At 43.9% G+C, this 22,274-nt stretch overlaps 1 protein-coding gene across 18 annotated transcripts in view; it reads left to right on the top strand.

The window, feature by feature from the left end:
- RBMS3 (RNA binding motif single stranded interacting protein 3) overlaps positions 1 to 22,274 on the top strand; it is a 1,727,904-nt gene that overhangs the window by 73,679 nt on the left and 1,631,951 nt on the right. For 12 of the 18 annotated variants that reach the window (XM_041733612.1, XM_041733594.1, XM_041733600.1 and 9 more), the window contains exons 1-2: positions 6,248 to 6,875; positions 7,460 to 7,791. In XM_041733612.1, the coding sequence (XP_041589546.1) occupies positions 7,471 to 7,791 (321 nt within the window). In that variant the 5' untranslated portion in view covers positions 6,248 to 6,875; positions 7,460 to 7,470. The other 6 variants (XM_041733598.1, XM_041733595.1, XM_041733597.1 and 3 more) reach the window with 2 other exon arrangements.

The raw sequence follows: 22,274 nt of genomic DNA, 5'->3' as shown, positions 1-22,274 counted from the left end.
ACATGTGACTACAGTAAGCTCATGGTGAAAAGCTAGTTTCCATATATCCTATTCTTGTTTTACTTTTTTGAAGACTAAATTTTCCAAGATGAGATGTAAAATCATTTCTAAGCCGTCACATAAAAGGTCTTTAATATTCATCCTCAAACATTTATTTAGTCCCACCATGTGCAAGGCACTGCATTAGGTGGGTCTTCTAAAATATACTATACAAGGGAATGAAACATAATTTTTGGTTTAAAAAGCCAAATTATGAAAATGTAATATTTATTAGGCACTTATAAGATAAAAGGCACTTGCTAGAGCATCACCTCTGCAAGCTTTACACCTCTGTAAAATGTCTGGTTTGCTCAGTTGATTCTAGCATGATGCTAATGAGAGCCAGGTCAGGAGTTTAATTCTTGACAGCTTTTGTACGAGGAATGTTAATTCTGACCAACCACATCTAAGACCCAATCAGTTAGTTCCCACAATTGAGGGGAGTGTGACTGGTAGGGCTAGTTGTGGCCTGGCGACCACACTGGACCTATGAGTGGAGATAAAAGGCAGGAAATGGAGCTGTCCCAGGTGGGCTCCTAGAATTCCCACACACCAGAGGAAGTACCGATCAGCAAGGAGGATTGGGACATGGGACCTGGGGCTGATAATAAAACAGAATTTGTTTGGGGCAGGGAGTTTACCACTTCTTCCCTACTTCTGATATTTCTTTCTGTATGTAGGGAGTTCAGGATACTCCTAACATCTCCCCTTTCACTCTCTGTCCTAGTAGAGGTGTCTTAACTGCCCAGTGAATTTGGGAAAAGTGAACTGGGCTTACTGGCCTCTTTCCTGTAGCTTCTGGGAACTAGATGCCTCCAAGGCAAGCTTGCAATAGCCCCACAAGGCAGTGACTGAGTGGATCTGCCTGCCTATTCTGGGGGTTGAGAAATAGGAAGATCATTTGCCTACAGATGCAAGCTACCTCCTCCAGGCTGCTCTTTATCAGTAACAAAGGTAGTATTTTGTCACTAATCATGTCTAGAACCAGCTCAGCAAAGCTGGCATTCTACACAAGACACAGGAAACCAAACAGGCACTCTCGCTATGCAGAACTGCTCCAATATTGTCAGAGCAGAATGTGACTGCTCTTATTTTTTTTTTTTTTTTTTTTTTGTGTGTGACTGCTCTTAAAGCTGCAATGTTCTGGAATATTTTCAGGTGACCCAGAAATTAAAGTTCAGGATCCCTGGAAATCCTTATGTCTATAAACCACACCTTTAACTTTAGCCAAGAAACATGTGAACAAGTAAAGGGTGAGGGAATCTTCCAAACATTGCCTACAACCATGCTCAGAGCATGTGTCTTAATTTTTAATCAGCTGCGTTGTTAGGCATGGGACATCAGCAAAGTGGTATGAACATAGAACTAGGTCTGGCCTTTGTTGTCCATTGGGGGAAGGGAGTAAATATTTTTTTTCTTTCATCGTTACTTTGCCTCCTCCCTTCTGAGGTAGATTGATGTGGATTATAAAGAAACTTGTCCTCACTTTCTGCAGAAAAGGAGTCTGGTGGAGGGGATCTGAAGATGCCTGCATGAGAGTCAAAACGAGATTTTGAATGGCCTCTGAGTTGGCAGCCAACCTCCTGAAATCATATTGTCTGAAGTCCCTTGGAGTTTCTTTTCTGAGGACAACACGGCAGTCTATTTATTGGTTTCAGTTGCTATGAAGTGACCGTCCTCAGAAGTGAGGCTGTTGCCCTTAGCTACACATTTCTTTGTGGGCATAATCTTGTATCACACAGCACCAAATCAGCAGCTGGGAAAGGCAGAGATCCTGATGAAATATGAATATGATGATGATGAAATATTTTCCTAGCGGTAGCCTCCTTTTATAAGACAGGCTGTGCCTAATTCAGCTTGGAAATGACACATGACCTTTTCAAAGGAAAGGGCCGGCTTTATTTTAACACTGTCCTCTTCCCTCTCAAGTAGGGATTTGCTTTTTTGTTCTGAGATGTGTCAGTTAAAACGATGTCTTCTGAATAACCTCCCTCCTGATCATCTGCACCTCAGGGTTGTTGGGAGGATTGCAGGGGATGATGTATCCGGTGCACCTGATAGCCGGTAGGCAGGGCTCATGTAACTACTGGTGCTCGTTGCTTGTTCTCATCTTGGAGAAGGGAAGACTCTGGACCTTGGTGCTTGCCTTCAGATAATGAGTATCTTTGTTTCATTCTCTCCCTCCTCCATGCCACCTCCCCTGCCCCATTCCACAGATTAGATATTTTCATTCAGGGTAATTGTAGAGTACATTTCTACGTTGAATTTCATTTGCTATCTTCTGGCATCTAAGCTCTTTGATCCCACTCCTTTGTTTCATATCTTACATTTTGAGAAGAATCTTCAAGTTTTTGGTATTTTTTTGCGACAGAGATCCACTGTTAATTTATGCAACTTTCCATTACAAGCCAATAAGATGTTGGGGGAGGGGGTATCTTCATGTGTCTCATACCCAAAATCTATTTGCACTCTTTTGTCTCTTTTTCTTAAGGCAGTTCCAAATGCACCCCATGTGTGCTGACGTTTGAAAAGACTGTAAAATTAAAGCTACGTAATTATGAATACTATGAAAAAGGTTTTGACAACTTTTGGTGGCATTTAATTCAAGTTAAACTCCTCTCATTCAAAATAATAAGCATAATGTTACTTATTATGTAAATGAGGTGGCAAGGCAGATGTTTTTCATCCTAATGCATTCACTGGGGATTAATACATAAAAAACTGAGCAGGAGGGGCCTGTGTTCAACCTGGGAATTTGAATAAGGGTTGAGCAACAGGAAGGATGATTACTCTGGCTGGAGCTGCTCTGTTCAATAGGGGAGCCAGTAACCACATGAGGCCATTTAAATATGAATCAATTAAAAGGAAATAAAATTAAAATTAAAAGTTTCTCAGCCACATTAGACATAATTCATATGCCCAATAGCCACATGTTGCTTGTGGCTACTTATCAAAGAGCACAGATAGAAAACATTTCTATCACTTCGGAAAACTTATACTGGGCAGTGCCACTAATCGCAGAGCTATGAAAACAGCTGGGCATGCTGTGGATTTCTCTTCTCAACTGGAACTTCATCCATGAGGGGTCTACAAACTTTTAGAAAGGGTGTAGATCCATAAAGAGCCAAGAGATAAAGGCGTAGCAATCAGGTTGCTTCTGTGCTGCTTAAACTTTAAATGGGCAACCACATCACCTGGGGATCTTAAAGTGTAGCTACTGAGCAGGTCTAGGCTGGAGCCTGAGAGTCAGCACTTAGATCTGGCTCCCAAGTGCTGCTGCTGCTGGTATGGGGACCGCACTTGGAGAATCACAGATTTACAGAATTGATTTCCAATCTTGCCTAGTTATCATTATTACTTGGGTAGGTTTAAAAACCACTGATGCCTAGCTCTCACCCCACCCCCAAATTTGACTGAATTAGTCTGGGGGCGGGTGGTCTGGGCATCACAGATTTAAAAAATCCTCAAGTGATCACTCTCCAAGTGATTACCATTTTAAGAACCATTAATGATGATAAAGCAAGTCTGTTAGGCCTGAGGACCTGAAGCACTGGCTGCACCTGGAAGTTTGTTAGAAATGCATATTCCCTGGCCCAGATCCTGTCCCGCTGAGTCATAACCTGCATTTTCAACAGCTTTCCCCAGGTGATACCATGCACCTTCAAGGTGAGAACTACTGTGCTGAACGGCCTTTTAAAGTAATAATTTACTGATCTATGCCAATGTGCTTTAAAGAAATCTTTCAAGTAACAAGTTCTTTTAGTGCCTAAAAATACTGCAGCATATAGTTTAGTCCATCCTTATGCCAAATTACTGAGGCTTTATTAGACTGTCAGTGCACAAACTAGGTGGTTTCTGCTTGCATTGTAACAGAAAGTATCAATAATCTAGGCAGAGGGGAGATTGTGGATGTTCAAGTCTCAAGCAGAAGCTCAAAAATAACCAAAGCTTTTAAGGAACTAATTCTACACGTTTGCCTAAAATTTATTATTCAAGATAAAATGCTCTTTCGTTTTAGGTGAATGATTACTGGTGTGAGAAAATTGTATACTTCTAATCGATTACCAGAGATACAACATAGTTGTATTCTTAATTTCTGTAACTTCTCATTATGCAACACTGAGATCCTGGAGGGGAAGGCAGGAAGGGACAATAAGGTCTTAACAACAACAACAAAAAATTTTATTTTTTCTACCATTGTGTTTTCCTAATCAGTCTCTCCCAGTAGTATTTTAGGGGAATAGTGCCAAAGACAATTATAATGTAGAAAGGCCAACCATTTGATGTATTTATTAGAGCAGTGCTTCTCAAACTTGCATGTGACAGGAATCCCATGGGGAACTTGTTAAGATGCACACTCTGATACAGTAAGTCTGGGGTGCGACCTGAGACTGCATTTCTAACAAAAAGGTGTCGGGATGCTACTGGGCCATTGACCACATTTTGAGTAGCAACGGGTTACTTGGTTCTTTCAGGACATCTTTCGGTAAACTCTCATCTCAGTGACTCAAAACATCAAATGGTCTGGTGTAAATAATAAGAAGGGTGATATGTGTTGAAAGTGCTGACTTGCTAATTTGAATCATCTAAAAGAGAGACATCAAAAGGTCAAAATTATTCATAGATCCATCATTATCAGGAGACTAATCGGGAAATGAAGTCATTTAAGGCAAAAGCAAAATAGTAACACAAATACCTCAGATGACTACCAGGGCAAAATTTTCAAAATGTTGCAAGCTGTCTGCATGCTTGAAGTAGCAATTTACATGCATAATTAGGTGCAATCAACAGTTTTGAAATGTAATATATTTTCTGAGCCCATATTTACTTATGACAGATGCAAAAAAAAATCTGTGTCCCCAAAAAATAGAAGGGCAGAGAAAGAAAAATATTTGCATTTAACAGTGGGACTCTTTACAAGCACATGCCTAAATTTAGAACAAATTTAGTTGAAGTATTGTATCTTTATTTTGATTTAATCTTCATTTAAGCCTTGAAAGAAGTTCACAAACACATTTGGAAGTGACAAGCATGTAAGAATAATAACTTACCAGTCAGCTGTTCCGAGCTCCTGTTGGACCTGACATGTAATTTTTACTTCTACACTGTGGAAGGAAAATCTGACAAATTCAAAACTTTATTGCACAAAACACCACACTGACTTTCCTCCTGTCTTCAGAAGGGGCTTCATTCTTTAAAGACACAAAATATCTTTTAGAATAATTTATATAAAAAGATTAAGCTAACAATTTCTTCTTCCTAAATCAAGGTCCTCAGATGGGTGCTCAAAGTGAATTTCTATCATCTTACTATTTTCAGCGTAACAGGCAGTGATTGTGGTGTGCTCACTACGCACTAACGCACTCTGCTGAGCACTTTACACCTACAATCTAATTTACTGTTACAAAAATACTATAAAAATTGATTTATTATAATATACTGGGGAGGAAATGGAGAGTAGGCATATAGCTCTCTGTTTTTGGCTGATATATTACTACATAAAGGGTCCTATGTCCTACAGTGCATTTCAGACTCATGCCAGCTCATTTTATTTTAAATAAGATCCCAACTTAGAAAATGAGCTTGAAATCTGTTTTTCGGGAATTCTGAAGAAAAAGCGAATGAGGAATTCAGTTCCCAAACTTCTTTGCAAAAGCATGCTCACATTGCAATATCCAGATTGGCTGTCTACACGATTAAATTAAAGTGGCAATTAATTTGTCACGTTTATAGGCAGAGTCAGAGATTAAGAGATTGAACCGAAGGATAGGGCCTGATGATGTGTTCTTGTGTAACTGCATCTATTGAGACAGAGTCTTGATCCGGCAAAGTTGTCTTAAGGTAACGCAAAGCAGTCACGAACAATGCAATTTTCTGGTTTCATTAGGTAAGCGTTATCCGTGATACATTATATGCTATGGAAAAAAGGCCACCCTCTGCTAGGAGATGCATGAATAGTTCATTTGTCTGCTGATCCATTTGGGGGCATTATGGAACTCAGAGCCCAGAACAATGGGCTCTATTTAATATTAAACAGGTTCTTAATAACCTGCTATTTCTCTCCACAGCTGCTGGAGGGTCCCTCCTGGACGTGCAGAGGTGCAGTTAGCAGTTCCCAAGAAGTTGTGAGCTACTGCCCCAGTACCAAGTGGTGCTCAGTTTACAAGTCGTGCGGATCACCGGACCGTCGGTGAGCCCCGAAGTGAGAACCTCCAAGTCTACGCTCGTCACCCCGTGTACCTCTCTCTGCAGACGCGGCTCGCCGCCTGGCCGGGGGTCGCCCCCGGACCCTCGGGGGTCCTGCCCTGCGGAGCCCGCCCCGGGGCGCGCTGCGGCCGAAGCCTGGCGGCGACGCCCCCATCGACCCTCCGCGCCGACCTTTACGCCCAAGTGGGGCGCGCCGCGAGCTTCGCGTCCTCCGGGTGCCCGCGGGCCCCACCCCTTCCCGGGTCGTGCCCGCGACCGGGCCGGAGGCGAGGGTAGGGGGGCTCCCTGCCCGGCCCCGGCCCCGCTCCCGCTTCACTCGGGGCAGCTCCCCGGCGCGGGGCTGCGCGGCGGCGGCCAGCGAGGACACACACACGCGCACACACGCGCGCACACACACACACGCACACACGCGCACACACACACGCGCACACACGCACACACGCGCACACACACACGCGCACACACGCACACACACGCGCGCTCCGGAGGGCTGAGCCCGGACAGGCTCGGCGCGGGGGGGGGGCGGGGGGCGCACCGGCCCCAGCCCCCCGCCCTCCGCGCGCGCCCCCGGGTGCAGGTCGGGCGCCCTCCTTTCCTCGGTCCTCCGCGCCGCCGGGGCGAGGGCGAAGGTGAGGGGTCGGCGCTCGGTCAGCGGGCGGGGGCGGTGGGGCGCCCTCGCGCCTGGCAGCCCCCCCTCCCCCCCGCCCGCTTCGCCCGGCCGCTGTTGCAGTAACTTTGTTCCGAAGGTCGGAGGGGAGGGGAGACGCCGAGGGGCCCCGGGAGAGGCTGGGGAGCGCCGCGAACCTGGAGGCCCGGCTGGAGAGCGAGTCCCCGGGCGGCCCCGGGGCTGGGCGCGCGGCCGGGAGGCGTCGCCCCCGCCGCCGCCGCCGCCGCCGCCGCCGCCGCCGCCGCCGCCGCCGCCGCCGCCGCCGCCGCCGCCGGGATGCGCTCTGCCTAGCGGGGCTGCCGGGGGCGCCCGAAGGCCGCCGCTCCAAGGACGCGCGGCCCCCGCTCCCCGCGCGCCCCGGCCCAGACGCCGCCGGCGCCCGAGCCGAGCGGGCGAGCCGAGCTGCGGGGAGCGCGGGCGAAGGCGGCAGGAGGGAGGGCGCGCGGGAGGCGGCCCCTCCTCGGCGAGCCATGCGTGCCGCGGGCAGCTGAGGAGCCGCCGGGCGCCGCTGCCAAGTCCCCGCTCCGCTTTTGTCTTGCCCTCCAGTGAATGGGAAGATGGAGATGGATGTTGAGGGAGTTTCTCCGCGCCCGGAGCCCATCCCCCGCTCCCAGGGGGCCGGCGGAGCCTGCCAGGCGCCGCCACAGCCGCCCCAGCCCCAGCCCCAGCCGCCGCCGCCGCCGCCGCCGCCGCCGCAGCCCCAGCAGCAGCCCCAGCCCCAGCCCCAGCCCCAGCCCCAGCCCCAGCCCCAGCCCCAGCAGCGGCCCCAGCAGCGGCCCCAGCAGCTGGCTCAGGATGAAGTGCCCGGCGAGAGTGCGGGCGCGGAGGACAGCGACGATCCCGAGGCGACACCCGGCAGCGACAGAGGCGAGAGCAAGGTAGGTCCACAGTGCTGGAGCTGTGACACCTTTCGGACAGAGCCGAGCATCTCCGGTAGCGGCTGTCCCTTGAGCCCCTGCGCTGCCCCACCCGCCCCTGGCTTGTGTGGTGGTGGGGGCTGCAGATGTGGGGCGGGCGCGGGATGGGGGGAGTCGCGGGAGAGAGACTTTCCGAACTGGAAGGCGCGCGCGCGCGTGTGTGTGTGTGTGTGTGTGCGCGTGTGCGTGCGTGCAGGAGTCTGTCCCGGTCCCCGTGTTCAGAGGTGTGTGCCGAGAAAAGTCCTCGGGTACGTGCGGTGTGGTGCCCAGGCAGAGCCGGCGTCCCCGGAGAGCCGCGCCGGCAGACCTCTGCCTGTGCGCACGGTGTAACCAAGGCTTCTTTACATGATGTAGGTCAAGGGGAAGCGTGTCTCCAGGAGCTCCCAAGTGGCTTCTGAGACTCCTTGGAGGGAGGTGACATCAACCTTAAGATGGCAACAATGGGAGCAAAGTTTGGCTCATTTGCAGAACGGGGAGCGCTGCCTAACCCAGCTCTAAACTCGAGGTCCTCCTCCTCCTCCTCCTCGGCGGGCACCCTGCTAGCTAGGAGGGCAAGGGACCAGGTGCCTGGCAGCAGATGAGCCCTGGAAATCTTTTGCAGCCCTGCTGTGTCATTGTAGACCAGGGGATAGCTACTTCTTACAGTGGAGAGGAGAGTTCTTCAGGTAATTGGATTCCAGTAAGAGATTGCTCAAAGGCCATCGTTCTCTGGTGCTGTTTCTTCTGTTGAGAAAATCGTAAAGGAAAGGAAACGGCATAGGAAATACTGCCTTGGTAATATTATGAGAGTGTATTTATTACAGCTTGCTCTCTGAGCACAGTCTTTTTCCATTCACGCGTGGAGTTCCGTTTTGTGGAAGCTGGTGGTGTTCAGGTGTATCTGTGTGAAGTGTGCACATGTGTTTGTTAATGCATTTCTGAAACTGCTAATCGTGGGGAAAAGTTGGTGCAACAGAGCAGGATACCAAAGAAGGGTCAGTCAATATACTTTCTCACTTTTGATCACTTAAGGAAGTGTGCAAGAAAATAGCTACCTCGCCTGGTGAGAGGAGGATTGCATGGCACCGAGTGCTCCTCCTCGGAGATTTTGCCGTGGTTTCTGTTGGACCTTCCTGAAGGTACTAGTGGATTAAACAAATAATACCCGAAACACCTTGGGATCACGTTGAGGGTTGCTGTTCTGTATTTGGAGACAGGCTAGCTTAACAAGTTGGTATTTGCAAATGTTCAAAATTGTTTTGAATTTTGAAACTGAGGTAAGGATTGGCATTGTTGTTTATCTTCCCAAATCAATATTGTGATTTAAACGGCAGTCTACCACGGAACGGGAATTTGAACACACACTAACGGAACCGGGGTGCCTTACAAATGCACACAAGATTTACATTGTAAAAACTATGATGAATTTTAATATTCTGATACCCTCAGCTTTCCAGTTGCTCTTGATTTCATGAATATTTAATTCTGTCATGACTGCATATTTACTACTTTAAATGACTGTGTGCGCTCAGTTATATGAAATAACCATAACCGAGTATGATATTACTTAATCCAGCTTTAAGTGTCTTTTGAAGAATAGGTGGGAATAATTAAAATATACAACCAGTGCTGCTATTTCCATATTGTTGGTTCATGTGCCCTGAGCATGAGAAATTCCTGCCATCAGCAAAAATCTGTGCTTATTTGTTTCCCTTTGATGCACCATGCAGACTGTCTAATGTTCTACCGGTTGTGAGGAATAAGGAAGGCAATGCACTACAAAATTACAGCAGGTGAAGACAGGCCTGAAAGCGGGTTGATTACATATCGTTAATTAGCATGTTCAGATAATTGAGTATTCCACTGATGTGATTTGCTTTCCGTTTGTCTGCAATTTCTTGAGGTGGAAACAAAATACTACTTTTTTCCCCCTCCAGGTGTTTGCCTTAAAAAATCATGTTGCATCCTTCTCTTAAGCCAGAAATCAGCTGTGTTAACCCTTTGTTTGCCTCTGCTACTGGCTCTTCTGAGTTTGAGGACAGTTGCTGTGTTTCAGACTTTAATAACTATTTTTGTCTTTCATGGATACTAAGGCAAGTCATAAATTGATTTTTCGTAGCAAATCCTGGTTTCATTAGCGGGAGTGGGCTTTTGGGTGTCTGACCAAATTATTCTACTAAAATATAAATGGAAGACAAAGTGGGATAAAGTGGTATGCGGTTTTACCAAGCTGTTTGGGGTGAAGCGAGGCTATTATTGTGATAGGATTTAAACACAATAATGTACAGTTGTAATGCATTGGACTTGTATTTTCACTCATGAAAGTAATGAAATACGAAATTTGAATACTCTTTTATCTTAAATCTTCCTCCAAGGAAGGGTACTGTAAATAGGATGTCAATGGATATGACTCCCCTCCCCATCAAATGAGGTATCCAGGGAGGAATGGCATTTTTTTTCTCAGATTCTGATTTGGGGCCATGATTTTTTTTTTTTGGTCATGAATTTACCCCAGTTGTCTTATTGGAAAGGAAATCAGAGCTTAGTGCCAGATCAGCTTGTCTCCTCAATTGCAGGTGCATGGTTATACGTTCTCAGAAAGTCTCTGAAATAAGAGGAAAGGTTAGAAAACTGGATCAGTCAAAGGATTTTTTTACATCAGAGTTTCATGATGTGACTGGCACTTTCTGTTCCTAGAATAACAATGCCTGATTCCTCTCTACCAACTTCTCTTCGGAGAAATGTTAAAGCAGCTACATACTATATATGCTTTGATTCCATGAATTGACGTCGACCCTAAATCGACCATTTATTCCTCCTCTGTGCTTGCAGGCAGGTTTATATTAAACCTTCACAAAAAAACCAGTTTCCTCTCCTTGCAATGACATCCAAAGACAAAGTGGTCCCCCCTTTGGGGACCTAGAGATATTTCCTCACCCATTATCTCAAGCACTTCTTTCTCGTGTCAGAAAAGAGTTTCTCTAATCTGAACAGAACCTTTTTCTTCTGGTCTTGCAGATGCATGGTCATGCCCTTAAGTAAGAGACCTTCCCGTCCTCGAAAGAGTTCTCCACCCTGGATTTGATCATCCTCAAAACTTTCCTGCAGAGTTCTCTGCAGGCCTTAGATATTTCATTTTTTAGTGCCATTTAAAACTCTTTTGAAATGCTTTGTTTATGCTGAATAACTCCTGGACAAATATTTCTGAAACTTTCTTTGGAAAAGTTAAAGTTCCTTATGTTGAGGACCAGCACCCAGTAACTCACCCCATCTGTGCTATCTAGCTACTTATACAAATGTGTGAATTCTTCCCTTGATCTCAGATGAGTGATGTAAATGATTCTTTCTGGTCTCCTGTAGCTTCATCTTGTTCATGTGTTCTCCCCTTTTCTTCCCCCCTCTTCCCTCCCCCTTCAACACATACATGTGTACACCCCCCCCACACACACACACCATTTACTGTTTACTGTGAAATGTATGTTCATGGCCCACATGTGAGGTCTCATGACCAAGCTTTCCTCTTTTGTTCAGTTCTCATTAAAGCCTTGATTTGAAAAATACATCTTGTGGTTTTGGACCAGAGAGACTCTGTGCGCTGTTGCTACCAGTGATACTTCACTGATGAATGTGACTCAAGATTCTCATTTCAACTGCTTTTCATCAGTGACACTGTTGTAAGTCATCAGTCTTACGGAGGTTGCTGCAGGGAATCTCTTACCCAGCCTGTCAAGACATTTTTAAAATCCTTTAATTTTGAAATAACTTTAGATCTATAAAAGAGTTGCAAACATAAGACAGAGTTCCCATAAACTCTTTACCGAGCTTCCTCTACTGTTAACATCCTTCTTAATCGTGCTACGTATATCACAATGAAGAAATTAACTCTGGCACAGTACTATTAGCTCAACTTGTCCAGTCAACGTTTAGTGAGCGAATTTGTAAACATATTGAGGTTTTTCATTTTATCCTTCTAGGATTTAAGACTTTCTTTACACCTGAAAGGTCTTTGAGAGAGTATTTAAGAGCCAAATTTAATTGGCATTAACTATCCCCCCTTTTTTTTCTGCTGGGTAGGAGCAGCCTGTGAAGTACAAAGGTTGAGGTCCCAGGGGATCTGCATCCTGCTGCAGTGAGCCCTAGGGGAATTACAACTTTGGCAAAGCTCTTGAGTGCTGTTAACTTATGGGGAGTGATAGTCTTCTTTTTTTATTTTATCCTGAAAAACATTCCTGCGCCAGGTAAGATAGGGTTTGTCAGTACACAGAGGACAGCAAAGTCTCAAGTGGCAAGTAGAGGAGAAAAGGCAATTGATAAAATCAAGACAGTTCACTTTGATGCCTAACCCCTTGGGTGTTTGTTTCTGGCATGAAAAATAATGGAAGCCCTTTCATTTTTGTATTATATTAGCCAGGTGAACACTGATTTCCAGCACAGAAGCAGAAACTTGTCCACGTTAGGCACCATGTCATTGTGATTAAGAGCGTTGGCTTTCTGATTAAGAGTGAAATCAGAAAGACCTGCATTTGCCGCTGGCTCTTTCACTTGGTCTTAACCTCAGTAAGATCCTGACCTTTCCAAACATCAGTATTTTCATCTGTAAAATAGGAATAATAATTATTATTATACAGCTTGAACGAGATAAACTATGTACAGTTTGTTATCCAATGCTTCATACGTACTGACTGCTCAGCAATTGTTAATAATTGTGATTATTATTACTACCCTTGCGTCAGGGTTCTGAAAAGGAGAATGAGTTGGGGCTCTACGTTCACCTAGAATTTTCAGTTTCCCAGAGGTTTGTGGGGCTGGAAATGGTACAGACACACTATTCACCAGTCAGACCAAGTAGAACCTGATTCTGTTCTGTGGGCCTTGAGGTATTTTTCTGGTGGGCAGGAGTTTAGGAAAGAGTTACCTTTTATCTTTTTTTTTTTTAGATTTTATTTATTCATTCATGAGAGACACACACAGAAAGAGAGAGAGAGAGAGGCAGAGACACAGGCAGAGGGAGAAGCAGGCTCCATGCAGGGAGCCCGATGGGGGACTCCATCCCGGGTCTCCAGACTCAGGCCCTGGGCTGAAGGTGGCGCTAAACCGCTGAGCCATCGGGGCTGCCCTACCCTTTATCTTGACTTATCAACAGACCTCTCCTCTCAGGAAAGCCAAGGAGGACCAGGTCAGAAGACCCCTGCATCCCAGTTCAAGACCCAGGGGTACATGCAACAATAAGATAATATAATAAATAATAAGATAATAAAGCAAATGCATAGCCCTGTTTTTATACACTATATTTATGGCTTCTTGGGAGAAGTAGGTGGCACATTTTAAGACTTAAAAAAATGTTTGAACTAAAAAGTTGTTCCTTTCGGGTTCTTTGTTTGCAAGCAATAGAATCTGACTTTAATTTGAGCAAAAGGGTATCATTGTGAGGTCATAAGGTAATCGCAGAATCAAAGGAGAAATGATAAAACTGGTTTTGAGAAACACTGAAGCCAGGCGATCTCAGAAGATCTAAGTCGCAGAGAGTGAGGAACCATCTCCCAAGGGTACTGACACAAGAAGAATAAATTCCAGCCAGCTTTTTGCCTTTCTGTCACTCTGCTCAGGAGCCAAAGTCCAGGGCAAGGTTATCTAATGGACTTTGCTTGGATCAGATACCTGCCTCTTGGTCAGGGAAGAGTGGGCATTACATTGAAGGTTCTTGCAAATTGTATTCTTTGGAAGGAGTATAGTCCCTGAGGAGGAAAATCAAGGTGCTGTTAGAAGATCAAGGGGGAATGGATACCAGGGGCAAAACAATTGGTGTAACTCCTCTCCTAGAGAGGTACAGGATGGGAGGGGGTAGAGGGAGATGGAGAGGGAAGCCGAAAGGAAAGGAGAGAAAAGAAAATAGAGAAATAGAGGCAAAGAGAAAAGGTGAGAATCAGACAAATGCACTTAAACAAGAACCTGAAATATTTTTTTTAGCATTAATTTCCTACCATTTGAAAAGAAAGAAAACAGAGGAAAATTGAGTCTTCTATAGCTTATGTACAGGCTAGGTTTCCCACTTATAAAATGAAATCAGTGATGTGTTTCACATCTGCTGAACAGACTCAGGATGAATGTGATTGGGCTCTGATATTTTAAAACTGAGATCTTCCATGGAACTGCTGCCCATTAGAATGAATGAAATGCATTAACATTTTTTTTTTTTTTTGGTCCACTCCTGAATTAAAGCAAGTTGGTTTTCTGCTCAAAGCCCTAAAGCATTTTCTTTGACTTTTGAATCCACATGTCAATACATTCCTGTGCTTATATTTGGACCTTACATACTATGGAGAGAGTCCTGCAGGAGGAGGCCGACAATATGTTCCTCATTTTGGATGGCACATGTTGGGGGCGAGCTGTTCCTTCCTGAGCACACACCCTTCCAGCGCCATGCCCGGCACATAGTGGGCCCTTATTAATAGCAGTTGATATTGAATACTGACTTGATGTGTCTGTCCACACTCATTATACACCGTCTAGATGCTGAGATCACAGACTTGAAAGAGAAACCCACAGTTTCATGGGGGAGACACACTTATGCACGGATCATGATTCTGTAGGATGGGAGGACCATCAGAGAGATGAGAACACAAGGCAAATTCTTTGTAAGTGGAGCCACTTAACACATTTTTAAAAAAGTGAAGTGTTGACCTAACAAGCATTAGAAGTAACCAAATGAAATGAGACTGGGTAATATAGAGACACTAATAAAGGACTCCCGTTTCTGAGTTTGCTGCTGTAATAACCAATGGTGCAAGTCAAGTCGCATTCACAATACCAGTGGCAGGGCCTGCCCTGTCCATCTGTCCACACTTCCCCCTCCACCCATTTCACAGGATTGCATCCCCTCCCCAGGTTTGATCCCTTGTATTTTACCATCTGTTTTCTCTTTAAGCTGAGATTTCCTGGCATAATTTACAAGTAGTAAAATTCACCCTTCTGAAGTGTACAGTTCAGTAAATTTTGACAGTTGTATATGCCTGTGTAGCCACTACCCAAACAGGATGTGGAATGTTTCTGTCACCTCCAAAGACTTCTCTTGTGGCCCCCTGCAGACAGTTCCCTTACTCTACCCCAGCCTTTTCCAAAATTTCATATAAATGAAGTCAAATAGCGTATAGTCCTTTGCATCTGACTTCTTTTGCTGAACAAAATATATTTGGTATTCACTCACTTTGATGTTTGCTTCAGTAGGTTCTCTTCTCTTCTCTCTCTTTTTACTGAATAGTATTTCATTGTGTGGAATACCACATATTGTTTGCCCATTTATCCGTTGATGGGCATTTGGGTAGTACTGTGTTTGGCTTTAATTAAGAAACATTTTTTTGGTGGACATACATTTTTGTTTGTCTTGGGTAAACTCCTAGGACTGGGACTGCTGGGTCATGTTATAAGTATATTTAACTTTCTAAGTAGCTACCAGTCTGTTTCAAATATAGCTTGTTCCAAATGTACCGATCCAGCATGCATTTCTACCATCCATGCCTGAGAAGTCCAGTTGCTCCACAACATTGTCAACACTTGGTATTGTCAATATTTTTAATTTCATTCATTCTAGTAGGTATGTAGTCATGTCTTGTTGTGGCTTTAATTTTTATTGTCTTATTAACAAATAATGTTGAATATGTTTTTTATGACCTGTTTGCCATCTGTATTTTTCTTTGGTGAAAAGTCTATTCAAATCTTTAGTGGGTTTTTTTTTAGATGGGTTATTTGTGTTTTTATTATTGATACAACCTATTATTTTCACATAGGTTTATGTTTCAGAAAACCTAGTGGAAGTTTGAGGAGATTACAAAGAAGAGTTATTTTGGGTTTCCTTTCTTGGGGGTTGTTGGTGAACCAACATTTATGGAGTGATTTTCATGTGCCAGTCGTAGAGCAAGGTGGATTCACATTGGGTGATCTCATTTTATGCTCCACAGTAATCCTGCAAAATGACTGCTATTAGCTCTAAGATCACAGAGCTTGTATATGCCAGAGAAGAATTTAAATTTAAGTCTGTTGGACTCTTACTCTTTCCGCTTCATCAGGTGTGACTCCACACCTGCTGAAGTCCTGACGTGGCCTGTTCTCCACAACTTACTGGTACTTTCCCAGCCCAGACTGCTTTCTCTGCTCTGGGTGTTTTAAAAGCAGCCCTTAGGTGAAATAACACTGCTGGCATTGACATGCAAATCAGGACATTGAGCTTAAGGCAAGAGAGTTCTCCCAGTTTTATTTCGGTCCTGAAAAAAAAAAAAATCCTCTCCACTTCAAAAGATAGAAAGTTGAGAAATCTCCAGAGAAGTAGAAGGTTTGAGGTATTCATTTACATTTTAGTACCCAAGGATGTCCATCTCTCTAGCTCACTTGTGTGCTCCGGTTACCCAGAGGAATGGGGTGGGACTGACCCCTGGGAATCAGATCTCAGTTCAAACTCCAGGTTTGATCCTGCAGGCCCTGAGGACTTTGGACAAACGACGTGAACACTGATTTGAATTCTCTTAACGGTTAAGGTGATGGATAAGGGCAAGTTCCCCTTACCGCACTTGAGTATTAGCAGGAGTGACCAGCTCCTCTGTCCCTGGAAACCCTGGGTCCCAGATAAACCAGGACGGTTGGTCATCCTGATTACAGGATACATTTAAAGCACAGGGATCATTGCAGACTCTCAGGATATGAGAGCTGTCACTGTTGAAAGTGCTTTGGGGCATTCAATCCAGGAGTCTGAAAATGACTCATTGTATTTCAGAACTAATAAGGCCCTGTGAATGATTCCAGGTTCTCCAAATTGACTTAAAAAATAGTTCAAAACAAGACTTTGCATTTGAATTGGATGAATACCATTACTTTTCTGAATAAGTGGCTGTGGAACTTTGTAAAGCAGCTCCTTATGGCCTCCATCCATGAAGTGTGTTTTAGGAAGATGCTGAGATTTCCCTGGTTGGAGAAGGTTCATCAGGGGAGTGCCCTCACTGACAAGGACAAAATTCACCTTGATAAATCATTTTTAAAAAATTGCATGGTTGCGAGAGCCTAGGTAGCTCAGTCAATTAAGAATCTGACTCTTAATTTCTGCTCAGGTTTTGATCTCAAGAGTTCTGAGGTTGAGCTCTGTGTTGGGGGGTGTGGAGCCTGATTGACATTCTCTCCCTCTGCTCCTCCTCCTCTCCCCACCTTCTACTCCCTACTCGCTCTCTCTTTCTCTTTCACTCTCTTTAAAGTTTTTTTTTTTTTTTTTTAATTGCATGGGTGAAAAATCCTAGAGGAAGACACAGGTAGTAACTTCTTTTTGACCATAGCAACTTCTTTCTAGATATGTCTCCTGAGGCAAGGGAAACAAAAGCAAAAAATAAACTACTGGGCTACATTAAAATAAAAACCTTATGCATAGCAAAGGAAACAATCAACTGAACTCAAAGGCAACCCGTGGAATGGGAGAAGATATTTGCAAATGACATATCTAATAAAAGGTTAGGATCCACAGAATACAAAGAATTTAAAAAACTCAACACCCTCAAAATGAATAATCTGATTAGAAAATGAGAAGACATGAATAGACATTTTCCCAAAGAAGATATCCACATGGCCAACAGACACGTGAAAAGATGCTCAACATTACTGATCATCAGGGAAATGCAAATCAAAACTATGGTGAGATATCCCCTCACACCTGTCAGAGTGGCTAAAATCAGAAACACAAGAAACAGCAGGTGCTGGTGAGGATGTGAAGAAAGGGGAACCCTCTTACAGTGTTGGTGGGAATGCAAACTGGTACAGCCACTCTGGAAAACAGCATGGAGTTTCCTCAAAAAGTTAAAAATATAACTACCTTACAATCTAGCAATCACTCTACTATGTATTTACTCAAAAAATACAAAAATATTGATTCAAAGAGATATATGCACCCCAGAGTTCATAGCAGCATTACCAATAATAAATAGTGAAATTATGGAAACATCCCAGGTGTCCACCAGTTGACAAATGCTAAATATTCAATGGAATATTACTTAGTCATAAAAAGGATGACATCTTGGCCATTTACAACAACATGAATGTGGCTAGAGAGCATTTTTAAAAATATTTATTTATTTATTTTGATGAGGGGCAGGAGGGGCAGAGGGAGAGGGAGAGAGAAGCCTCAGGTAGACTCCCCACTGAGTGTGGAGCCTGATGTGGGCTTGATCCCAGGACCCTGAGATCACGACCTGAGCCAAAGTCAAGAGCAGGATGCTTAACTGACTGAGCCACCCAGGTGCCTTGGAGCTAGAGAGTATTATGCTAAGTGAAATAAGTCTGCCAAAGAAAGACAAATACCATATGATTTCACTGATAAGTGGAATTTAAGAAACAAAACAAATGAGCAAATGGAAAAAGAGAGGCAAACCAAGAAAGAGACTCTTAGCTATAGAGAAGAAATTGATGTTTACTAGAAGGGGTGGGGATGGATGAGTGAGGGGGTATATTAAATAGGTGATGAGCATTCAGAAGTACACTTGTGATGAGCACCAGGTTGTATGGATGTGTTGAATCACTGTGTTGTACAACTGAAACTAATATTTCATGTTAACTGGAATTTAAATAAAAACTTTGAAAAATGTCAAAAAATTGCATGGTTAGTGGGGTTGGTGTCACTAAGGATCAGACTCAGTATTTTTTCACGGGGCCTTTGGTTGGAAAGACACTGTTCTTGTATGGAAGGTAGTGGGACTTGGTGCTGTGACTTTGAATCCAGTTCTGACCATTCTTACTGAAATCTTGCACAAGTCACATTTTTTTTTGAGTGTTATCAACTACGAAATGGGTATAGTATTTTTAACTTTCTAAGAACTGTCTAGATTGGAAACAAGTTCAGTAGTACATGAGCAAAGTCTTCTGTGAACTCTTACATAAGTCTGAGTGTGTGTTCTGACAAGTATCATCTGTGACCTTATTTAAGAAATTGAACAAAAGAGTGTATCATTTGGTTAAAGGTGCTGGAATATAGGGTCCATAGGTGCATGTGGTCATTCTTGGGAAGGATGTCTTCAGATGATACTGGGTGGCTTCAGGTGTCTGGGAGGTCTAAGGGGCCAAATCTGGGCTGTGGTACTCAAAACATCACCAGCTGACTTGGACAGCTTGCTGTCCTGCCGTTCTGCCTTGCTTGCTATTTGGATGACAGTAATACTGGTGTTTTTGTTTTTATTTATTATTTTTTAAGTTTTTGGAATTTACCCTGTCCTGCCCACAGCCCTTGCCCAAGCCATTTTCTTTGCCTGGAAAGTTCTCCCCACACCCCCTTCACTTCCCTGTCACCCAGGTAATCCCAACTCAGCCTTCAAAATTCAATTTAATACCCCAAGGAAGCTTTTCCTTATTTGCACCTTTCCCTGCTTATTGCATAAGTCTGGTCCTTGTCAATATGGTATCATACATTCTTAATTGTACATTAGGTATTTAATATAAGCCATGAGGATAGGCCTAGGTTTGTCTTTTTCACAGCTATTTCTCTTCCCCCATTCCCCCAGCACAGTATATTGCATGCAGGAGGCCTGCAGATACATTTTTGATGAATAAGGTTGGCCATGAGTACTCATTTTGAAAATCTTTAATACCTATCTTCTGGCCCAGAATGGTCCCTGTTCTCATGCAGCCCATATTCTAGGGGGAGAGACAGAAACTAAACAAGTAAATAAATAAATAAATATAATAGATAATAAAGAAACAGCTAAATAAATAATATGATACCAGTGGCTGCCTGGCTGTCTGGCTACAGGCATATATTTAGCATCCCTGCCTAACCATATTTTTACAAGAGCTTCCATTTAGGGCAGTAGAGAAAGAACTACCAACCAGTCTGTTTTCTAGAGTTGCCACCTTCTGACAGCCTCAGTACCTGGCTACCTCCTCTACTTCTCTCTGCTTCTGCTAGAGTCTAAGTTCTCACCCTATTGGCATTATGAAATCACAGCACATGTGCCAGCAGCTCTCCTTCCTGTTTTCATGTCAGACATCGCTAGTTCCTCCCAGCACTCTTCCCTAATGAGTTCGGCCTTAGCTCTGGAAGCAGATATTCATTATCAGTTGGAGGTGGCCTGTGAGATGAAGTCATGGGGCTCTCCTTGCCCTTGGTGTATGGCTTTCCCAGCAGTGCTTTCTCACGTACCTGGACAAGACAGTCAGTCCTCAGTAACCATGTCCTCCCCCCCAGTTTCCAGACCTGCATTCTCTAATCTGGTAGTCAGGAGACATATACGGCAATTGAAAGTTAAATGGAATGAAAATTAAAGAAAATTAAAAATTCAGTTCTTCATTTGTATTAGTCGCATTCAGTTGCTCCAAAGCTGTAAGTCGAAAGCCTACCCCGTTGGGCAGTGCATATCTAGAACATTTCTATCATTGCAGAAAGTGCTGTTGGGTAGCCATGTTATAGAATGACTTCACCCCTCCAGGCCCGCCCCAGCCATTGTTGACTGAAATCCCCCTGAGATGCTCTGAAACCAATTCTTTGACAAGGATGAAGATTTTATGACCTCCTAGGGTTTGGTTTAGGTTCTTGGTGAATTACTTACAGATTGTCTTTGAACTACTCATACTGTTGTGTACAGAGGCTGCCTAGAGCAAGGTCTCATTCAAAAATTTTGTCTGGTGGTGTTGCTATTTTTACTTAGGTGTTCCACTAAATCTTGGTGTTTGTCCTTGGCCATTATAGAAAAACAGTCCCGGGTAAAGTGGTTCAAGAGATGGCTTTTCTATTATCCAAGGTCAAAACCTTTATTAGTGGGTAGTTGAACCTGTGGCTGAAGCACCATTGACACCTCTTCTTTGCAGTTTACTAATGATTGTCTTCCCACTGTGGGGATTACTGTGATGATACTTGTCAGAACACACAGGCAGAGGAATCTTGCTGAGAGCCCAAGTCTGATAGCATCGCACAACCCCTGCGCTTGCAACAACAATGCAGGGAATAATTTTCGAATTATATAATGGATAAAGAGTATTAAGTTACAAAGTTCTACCCTTAAGGTGTCCTATTTTTCTTCTTCATTGTCTCACTCAATATAGTTCTAAGTTCACTATGATTACTAGGGGTTTCAGGTTGAGATAAATAAGAAAAAAAGAGGATATGAAAAAGAAAGTCTGATAATGAAAGCTTCCTTTTTGACCCTTTTTATATATATATTTTTTCATTAGTGACTGAGAAGAGTGATCTTTTTAAGATTGGAGGAGGACTGGGGAGTTAGTCCTAAAAGATGCTAATATGGGACTTGCTGTGCTTTTGTCTAGCACATTACTTGCTTGTCAGCAGGAAAAGAGATGGGAAGATGGCCCCAGGGTGGATGTGGTGAATTTCCTCCCTGTTAGTTAGGATGAAAATTTGAATGACACCTTGAAGTGATTTCAAACTCTTTTATTTACACATCGAGTTAGCTGGGAGGCCCTTAGGCATCATATTCAGAATGCCACAATGCTTGGAAAATGGTGAGAGAGAGAGAGAGAGAGAGAGAGAGAGAGAGATGTGAGCACTCTCTCCTCTATCCCAACTGTGGCAGGTAATCTGGACCAGGGAGTGAGAATATAGGTCATTGAACAATGGTCAAGAAAGAAAAAGGGCATATGGCCAGGCCAATAATCCTGACACCTTTTGGGTATTTTTATGTACTATTTAAACAAGTATTAAACACACAGAGGTACAGAAAAATTAATATCTCTGCCAAAAGTTAGAGTTGTAGCCAAGGCAACCATAATTGCCCATTAGTCATTCCCTTCTTATTTCTTTATGTTTGAGCTAAAGACAAGGAACTGGAGCTCATTTTAAAGTCTTGTGCATCAGGGAGGGTTCACTTTTCACCCCTGGGATATTTGGAGGGTGAAGGACAGAATGGTGGTGTCTGTGTTTTCAATGGCTTCAAGTAGCTCAGAAGTCAGAAAGGTGAATGTCCAGGGAGCGAGATGAAGGGAAAATTGACCGACAGGTGTGTGTTAGTCCCTGGGGCCTCCTAACTTTCACTGTTGTGTCTTCCCAGTCTCGTCACGCTCAGAAATGTGCCCATATTACCTGCATGCTGCGGTCACAAAGGCACTCAGCTCAGAATCGTGCAAGCTCAAAATGAAAGCCTGAGCATGGGATGGTCACTTTTCCGGTTTTTCTTCTGCTTTCAGCTTTCAGGCCATTTTGGAATTCAAAGAAGCCTCCTCATTAATGGCACAGTCCCTGAATTCTTTTGGGATTTGGTATCTGGCAGTGTCAGCGTGTCACATGTTGCTTTGCTGGTGTGTATCCTTCTAGTGAAGGAACAAGAGGCAGAGAAAAAAGGAAATCCTTGAGGGAAAAGCAATACGGAAGACTTAACATTTCACTGCTGCTGTGATGTTTGAAAATATATGTGAAGTCTTTATTTTGATGCATCAATTTAATTGTGGCCTAGAGCTGAGATTTGCATCTCTGTGGCTATCAAATGTAGAGATAC

Source organism: Vulpes lagopus, chromosome 19, assembly GCF_018345385.1.
Source record: "Vulpes lagopus strain Blue_001 chromosome 19, ASM1834538v1, whole genome shotgun sequence".
Taxonomy (NCBI): Eukaryota; Metazoa; Chordata; class Mammalia; order Carnivora; family Canidae; genus Vulpes; species Vulpes lagopus.
Note: the sequence above shows the minus strand (reverse complement) of the source record. Positions and strands in the feature narration are given on the sequence as shown.